The following is an 8,410-nucleotide window of genomic DNA, read 5'->3' on the forward strand; positions in this document are numbered from 1 at the left end:
AGTGCGCTCAGGTACGCGACCAGCAACACTCGAACTTCGTGCACTCACTACTCAGGCCGGCTCGGACGACACCTGCGCGATGTTCCGGAACCTCTTGAATCGCAGACGGAAGGCTGCATCACCATCAGAGACGGAGGAGCCACTCAAAGGGGTGCGGCCTGCGCATCATGTAGTGCCGGGCTGCTGCTGGGCCGAGCAGGTGGTGGTGGCGTGAACAGTCCACGTGGGGGTGTAGCCTCAGCTGGAGGATCCGCAGGGCTGGCGCCGTTTCGGGCGTGGTTCTGTGAGCAGCTCGTGCAGCTCGGCCTTGATTAAGTTGACGCGGAGCGCCAGCCGCAGGGCGGGCAGCGAGGGCAGCGCGCGAAGACGGGATGAAGGACATGGAAACCTCCTGCTCGTCCCCGATGAACAGCTTCTCCACCTGAGACCGCCCGGACGAGACCAGCTGCTCGGTGACGTCAGTGAAATAGAACAGGTGGACGGAGCGCAGCTGGGCAGCGCGGAGCAGCAGCCACAAAGTACAAAATATAACAGTTATTCCGGCTTTTGTGGCAGGAGCCTCCATTTTCAAGACTGATACTACGCAGTGTGTGTGTCTCTTTTTATAGGGCCTGCCTGCTTCTCCCATGCGCGAAAAAAAAAATAGGAAGATGGGTCCACCTTAGCTATGAGCCAGTTCGTCTAGAACCTCAAGCAGTTCCTGGTCATCTTGGTCCCCTTGCCAAGCTGTATAACCGTGTGGAACGGTATTGCCCAGATCTACCCTGCGCCGTTTCTTGTTGACGGCCTGCCATGTTTTGGATGTGGCTCGTGTCACAATCTTCCATGCTGGTAGTCTAGCTATTTGCTTTGGAATAGGGACAAGAACTTTCTCTCTTTTTCCCCTTACCATTTCCTTTAGTTTGTCAAATGTGACGATATCTTCACAGGACGTGTTGATACTGACACCGCGCACCTTGATGCACACCTTTATGTTGTTCGGGTCGCCGTTCTTCGCGACCTTGTAAGCGTAGTTTTTTGGTCTCCCGGCCAGGAATTCCAAAATGTAGGAATTTTCTCCATGATCCTCGACAATCTGGTCAGTGAGATCACCTAAGTGAGAACCCAGTTGTAGGTCATCCTCACCACGGCGGCTTATGTATCCTACAGAATCGGTATCACAGTAGATTGCGCGGTCTTGCACCCTGTCTAGGTATTTGAACAGCTGGAGCCTGTCAAAACAAGTGGTGAATGCCGCGTGAAGGAGTGACGAGGAGGGGAGTGATTCATCAGAATCTTCCACTGGCATCCCAGAGTTGTGCACGCGAGGCAAGATTTGCCTCGCGCTGCCTCGCCGATTTGTCCGCGAGGCAAGCGCCTTCGGAGAGCGCTTGCCTCTTCGGGCCTCTTCGGGACTGGACCGCGCGAGGCAGCCTGCCTCGCCAAGCTGCGAGTGACCGTGGCTCGCGCTCCGGGCGCCACTCGCTGCCACCCTCGTTTTTGCGTGGCTTGCAAATGGCAGCACCGATAGTTTGGCGGGAAAGGTGTGAGGTGGCCACTGGTCATCTCCAGCTACGCTCTGCGTGTCTCGGCCTGCCTTGTTGCTGCCTCGTTGTTCGGCAAGGCTCGCCGGGCGGGCGAGGCTCGCAGAGCTTCGGGGAGCGAGCGCGAGGCGAGCCAAGCTGGTGCACGGCCGCGAGGCAGCGCGAGGCAAGATTTTGCCTCGCGCGCACAACTCTGTGGCATCCACGTAACTTGTAGACAGTTTTCCCCAATAGGAACCAGTGCTGTGACTTCCTTAACAGGATCGGTCACTATCTCCATGAGGTCTGCATAGTTGTAAATGAACTCAGTCTTAGGACGGCAAGTTCGCTCCCCAAACTTTCCCCAGAAACTGTTAAGGAACAATTTACTGAGTTGTCGAATAGGCCCGTTCTTTTCAACCAGGTCAGGGTCGATAGTAATGCCATCGCATTTCTTCACGTCTTCCATGATCTTTTGCTTGTCTTCAGGAGTGACACAGCCGGCAGGCCAGCCGCTAGCTTGCAGTTTAAGTGCCATGAAGCACCTCACATAGGCAGAGAAAAGGCCGTCGGTGTCTGTCTTGGGGTCGAATTGCATAGTTGAGGGATACTGATAAACCTCGTGAACAGATATCAGCTGATATCCCTTTTCTTGAATGGCTAGGACAAGCTCAGGAGAGCACCATGTGTCAGTAAGTTGGCGGTCCTTAGGATCGTCATGCTGGCACTTGTCCTCACTGAGGGTCTCCACGCATGTTCTGCACAAGGGAAACATCAAACGCCCACAGGCTCTGTAGGGCAACAGAGGGACAAACATGTCACAAGGCGGTAAGACCGTGCACTTGACAACCCCATTCCATTGGTCAACCGGAGGCATGTTTGGATTGCCTTGTAGGTACAGAGTAGGATGCCCAAATGGATAGCTGCCTCTGAGATTAGCATTGGGGTATTCAGACACTACGTCAACCAACATAATTTTCTCGCCTTTTGCTAGGTCGGCCTTGTAGTACCACTTCATGGCACTTGTGCGGCCACCCGCCAGGGCATCTCGCAATCTGAGGGGCGTGACACGAGTCGTGGGGTGTGTTTGGAAGTAAGCCTTCACTTGTGGACTATGTTCAAGGTCATGTTTGAAGGAACATTCCCACTTCTCAATCACTTTGTAACCGGCTTCGCGAAACAACTCTGTCGTCTTTATGGTATTTGCATAGCGGTTCTCCCCACTGCCCTCTGTGGCTGGGAGGTGTTGGGGGCACTGATGCCAATAATCTCCGTGAAACTGATAGATACGTTTCTCTATTCGCCCGGAAGGTAGAGTGATTTCAATGTACCCATCCATGCGTCGACCCAGCACTGAAACTTCCCTGTGACTGTAAATAGTTTGAATAACCTGTCCAAGAGGGTGTGATTCGTAGTCAAGCCACTGGAGAGCCATATGGCTTTGCTTTCCACGGCCGTGGTAACCCTCAGGTGGGACCATGCCGATGGTATCTTGCTTAAGGAAGTTTCTCCTGTATGCTGCCATACACGCACGGCTCAGCGCGATACAGCTGAACATGGGATCAAATCCTGCTGTCTGTTCGAAGAGCTGCCTGAATGCGTGGCATGCCTGGCGGAGTATTGTAACATCTGATATGCAGTATGCCAAAAGCTCTTGTCTAAAATTGAATACTGTGTTTTCAGCGACCTGCTGATCATGCCATGCATTAAACTCTTCCGCGGCTTTACTTTTCATAGTGCCGATGCAGTATTCACTCTTTGGAAGCATGGGGCCCTCATAATTGAAATATTCGGGTTTTATGGCTAGGAAAGGAAACCAGCCTTTCTTGAGTTCATGCAGTCCGAAAGATTTCGGCATTGCACTGAGTGGCATAGGTAGGAATGAGAGCGAGTCAATAAATTTCCATGTCCCTCGTACAGTCATGCTTATAATTTTTGCACCCTGCAGTATGATGTCTACTTTCAGTGACCGGGAAATTATTTCCTGGATGAAGAACACAAAGTCGAAGCTCCGGCCATTATGGGTCATAAGTAACAGCTCTGTTTTGGGGCCGAATGACTGCAGATAGTTGATGAATTGGGCAATGACATCAATATTCTGTTCATCCAAGTTATGAAAAATTTGTTGGCGAGTTTTGCATGTCGGGCAGAAATAGTCATTCTGTTCAATATGTGCACAGTCGTCACAGACAGCCTGAGAGACAAGCAAAACAGGTTTGTGCTCAAAGGTGCCTGGTTTTCCCTCCACAGGGGTCGCCTGAGAAGTCTCAAGATCGAAGTACAAGTTTACATATTTAACTTTTGGCCTTTTTGGTTTTCTGTCCAATTTTGCATATAACATAAGTGGTTCTCGGGTACGTTTTTCTTGCACAGCTTGCAATACACGTTCCCGCACTCGTGTGTCTGCCCCCGCCTGAGCGAAAAGCACCTTTTGCAACCCCCACAAAACTTAAATGCCTGACATTTTGTGAGCTCACTACGAGGGAGCTTCAGTGTCTTGTGAGTCTGCAGACATTCATTCCCCGAAAACTGATGGAGGCAATCAGGACAACGTGTCAGAGCATTACCCTCGTGCATCGTGGGTCCAAAGCAGCGCCAGCACGATCCAGGGCATTTGAGTGAGCCCTCATTGTTGAAGAAAGTCACACAGCGTTCGCAAACAAATCTAAACTCAAAAGCCTGGCATGGCGAGAAGATGGCGTGAAAATGTCCCCCATGGAGTAGCAAGTAAATGTTTTTGCGGGTGGCTGTGTGAGGCCCCTTGTATTCCTATTCCCCTGTTTTGTTTGTGAAAACACAGAGGCGGTGGTCAGGTAGCAACTTCCTGACCTCCTCGATGCCCGCGGGGCGATTTTCTAGAATGTGTGCAAGAGCACACAGACGCTTAGCCTCATCCCTCTGAAGATCAGACCCTGCCTTCTTCATTTTGTAAAGTGCATTTCTCGTCATGCCTCCGCGTGCAATGGCTACAGCCACACTCCGCGTGAGACACATGGAGTCATTGGTGTTAGAGGGAGACCATATAGTTGATGCGTCAATTTTCCTCTGAAGCCACTGTTCGGTACTTTCATTAGGCACACGATTGGTCCGCCTGCCTCCGGGGTGTGGCATAGGTATGTATATATAGGACACCCAGAGCTGACCGTCTACCATAAAGTCCTGATTTGAATTGAGAACTCTGGAAATCCTGTCAAGGACGACCTGGCCATTCAACTGATCAGAATTTCTCAGAGAGAGCCAGATGGGGTTTTCCTCATTTTCACTGTTCTGAATCTCCAAAATGACTTTGTCAGTGTCCCTTGCCCCAACCGCATCTCTTTGCCTCTGAATGATCTCATCAAACATTGAAACCATAGTGTCTTCTTCGGGGAGAGAGGCACCTAAACCCCGAATGGCAATGACTTCTTCTCGAAACTTGGTTTTATTGAAACGCTTGAATTCGCGCTCTCGTGATTGTAAGACTCGAAGGAAGGGTGGGGACATTGCTAGCGTCCTCCCCTTCCTCCCCTTCTTCTTCTTCCCTTTGTCGCTTGGACGCAACAGGGGATCGAGAAGGCCCTGGCTGAGGAGAGTCTGGTTGAGTTGCATTGCGTGGCGTAACAGGGGGTGGGGAGGGGGTGGGGCGGTGCGGTGGCGAGACGGATGTGTCAGCTGCACCACCACCACCTACCATGGACAGAGCGAGGTCATAAGTGAGCTTAGCGTGGGGATCGGCATCCATTTGATCCCTGAGGTAAGCGTGATACCCTGCGGCCAAAAAATGAACAAGGCGGTGATCAGCACGATCCTCAGCAGAGGAGCCAATCAGAGATCCCAAGAGGGTGGTGTATGCTTCTGACATGTACTGATCTGTGAAAAAGCACCCATTTTCCCATTCGTCTAGGATCTGATTGATGTCGGACTCCATTGTGCCACCCCGTGCGCGCCCTAGCGGTTGTAAAATGAGTCTTTGAGTGTTTGCCTTAAAAAAGACAGAAGTTAGTCTTTTGGAGGGTTGCCTTAAAAAAGGCAGTCTGGTTAGTCTTTTTGCAGCGTCGCCTTTAAAAAGGCAGTTTAGTCGCCATGACCCTCCACGTTGTCCTCAGCCGTCGTCCGCCGCGAAGTCGGGGAGAGCCGTCGTCCTCCGCAAAGTCCAGGAGAGCCGTCGTCCGCCGCAAAGTCCAAGAGAGCCGTTGTCCACCGCGAAGTCCAAGGAGAGCCGTCGAAGCGCCGAAGCGAAGTGATGATGGCTCAGCGGCCGCGCTCTGATTATATACCCGCGCCTCACCGCCTGCAGTTGCCTGCAGCGCCACCTATCGGCGACTGCTCGAACTAAACAGGTGCGCAGCTGGCGCGCGCCTGCTGCGCACCCACTTGTTCAGACATGCTCGCGGCTGCTACGGCACACGCAGACTGCGCAGCGGGCGCGCTCGCCCCCCACTACGCCCGAAGTGGTGCGGCTCGTCACGGCCGGGGCGGCGCGGGGGGCGGCGGCGGACCTCGCGACGCAGCGAGGCCGGGGCGGCGCGGGGCGTGGGGCGGCGGCGTGGGGCGGCGTGGCGGCGGACCCCGACATGTCTTGACGGGTAGGTGTGCAACCAACGCGCACCCGTTGTGCATCGACGTGTTCAAACAAGTTCGCGGATACGACGGCGACCTGCGGACTGCGCAGCCAGCGCGCGCCAGCTGCGCACCTGTTTAGTTCGAGCAGCCGCCAATAGGTGGCGCTGCAGGCAACTGCAGGCGACGAGGCGCTAGTATATAATCAGAGCTCGATCACAGATCCAGTATCACTTTGCTTCGGCTTCTCACTTGATACACTACTCTCTCCTTTCATCATGACATCCAAGCGACTCTCCTTGGGATCTAAACGGCGTATCGACTTCGGCGCAGCGCCGCCTCGCAAGAAGCGCTCACAGCTTCAGGAGCTGGTTGAAAATTTCAACCCCGATGACGACTTTGATCTCTTGGGTCAGGATGAGGGCGACTATGGTCCCAACACGTATCTTCTTATGACTCAACCCTCGGCTCCGCTCACCCTGGACGCACCCTCTGCTCCTCCCCTTGAGCAACAAAGTTCAGGCCCTGCACCCCTTGTCTTTGGGCAGTTACCTGGATCCGCCCCTCTCCCTGACCTTGCCCAGGTTACAGCCCCACCTCAGACACCCCTCATACAGTCTGGTTCCACCCCTGTTGACTCACAGTCACTGTCGTTTGATCTTGACGCCATCTGTAACAAGGCATTCGACCAGGCTGCACTTGATCAAACAATGGGACAGATAAATCCCCCCGTTGAGAACAAGACTTTGATTTCTGTGCCTCTCAAAAGCAAATTTGATGAGGCTGCTTGTTTTCCCTTGGAAGTCCTGTCCAAAGACATTAAACTGACTAAAAACAGTAGCAAATTGGTGAGACTGGGTGTGGATGCTCTCACATTTACTCCATATGCCATGGTAATGGGAGAACAAAACACAAAAAGGAATCGTCCCTGGGTTCGACTTTCAATTGATGAATTAAATGTTCTCATTTCATCAGAAATCCACACACACATCCTCTCCCTGCTAACTTCTCAGGCACATGTAACTGCTCTACCTATTGGCAGCTTACTTCTGAGCATTAAAGTCAATGAAACTAAACCTGAGTGGACCACAGTTTGCATCACAAGAGAAAACAACCCCATAAAATTATTCTTGGCTGCTAGCTCGTGGAAAATGTTGTTCAGAGCAAGAGAGATTATCAATACTACACTAAGTGAAGTGCCACAACATATTTTCCTAACCTACTTGAACAAGTTAAAAACACTTGTGTCCAAAAGGGTTATGACAACCCCACTAAAATTCTGAACATCAAGTACGAGGAGTCAGATTCACTCCTATCTGAGGCATTTAGCAACACAGACACTCTATTTCCCCGAACACTTTTGACTGAGCTTGTTTGCTATCAAATAAGTTTCATTAAAGAAAAACTGTTTTCAGCTATGAGGCAGTGAGACTCACAAGTGCTGACATAAAAAATAAAAACAAAATACAAAACTAATAAAACATTTTAAAAAACCCTCATAAAAAAATGATTGTTTCATTTATAATCAATACACTCCCATAATAAACGAACTTGATGCACACTCCAGTTACGTCAAAGCTGAACAGAATCAGTCTCCCTTTCATCACATCATTCTACAGAGGGAAAAAGTAATGCAAATGATAACACAAATTGATGCTTGTGGCATTTCTTTAAAAAGATGTCAATTAAGTTAAAAAAAAACACACAAACAATATTTTCATAATAGACAGATTACATACAATCTTTTGTTGATCAAGAAAAAAAAAAATAGACTCTTTTAAAAGATGGCAGTATTTCAAAATGGAAAGATTACATACAATCTTCGTTGTAAAATACACTGTTTAAAAATATGGCAATCAAGTAAAATGCACAAACTTATGCATTAAAAAAAAATAAAAAAATGACAATCTTAATAGATACAAAACACAGCAAAGTAAAAAAAAAGGCAATTAAGCACACTACTTCTTCTTCTTCTTATCCTTCTTCTCAGTTTCATCGTTCCTCCTCTTCCTCTTCATTTTTTTCTCGGCCGCTTTTTGCGCCAAGTAATGTTCATAAGCTGCCTTCCTTCTCTCATCTAAAGTCCCTCGAGCCATCCTCTCAAAGAGCTTGGTATCATAGTCAGGAGGGTTCTGAAATGTAAGATTAAAATCTGAGTTTACTAAACTGACATTATTTTCTCAGCAATTTAAAAATAATAATAAATAAAAACAAACACAACTTACGTGCAAAATAGCCTGGCGGGGCACTGGCTGTTCATTTCGCGGGGGGTTTTGGGGGACCACCCCCATGGGCTTTACTAGCGCCAAATTGCCCGGCAGCTGGGCTGTTGGGGGCCTGGCCGGTGGGGTGATGGGGCGACTAGGAGC

At 50.2% G+C, this 8,410-nt stretch overlaps 1 protein-coding gene across 1 annotated transcript; it reads right to left on the reverse strand.

The window, feature by feature from the left end:
• Positions 1-661: 661 nt before the first annotated feature.
• Positions 662-4,079, reverse strand: LOC113215459 (uncharacterized). The gene is made up of 3 exons (XM_026435093.2): positions 3,931-4,079; positions 1,716-3,820; positions 662-1,143 (listed from the first exon to the last, which is right to left on the reverse strand). Exons 1-3 carry the CDS (start codon positions 4,077-4,079, stop codon positions 662-664), a joined length of 2,736 nt encoding a protein of 911 aa, XP_026290878.2.
• Positions 4,080-8,410: the final 4,331 nt, after the last annotated feature.

This window comes from Frankliniella occidentalis, unplaced genomic scaffold (genome assembly GCF_000697945.3).
Source record: "Frankliniella occidentalis isolate FOCC.00 unplaced genomic scaffold, Focc_3.1 Scaffold510, whole genome shotgun sequence".
Lineage (NCBI taxonomy): Eukaryota > Metazoa > Arthropoda > Insecta > Thysanoptera > Thripidae > Frankliniella > Frankliniella occidentalis.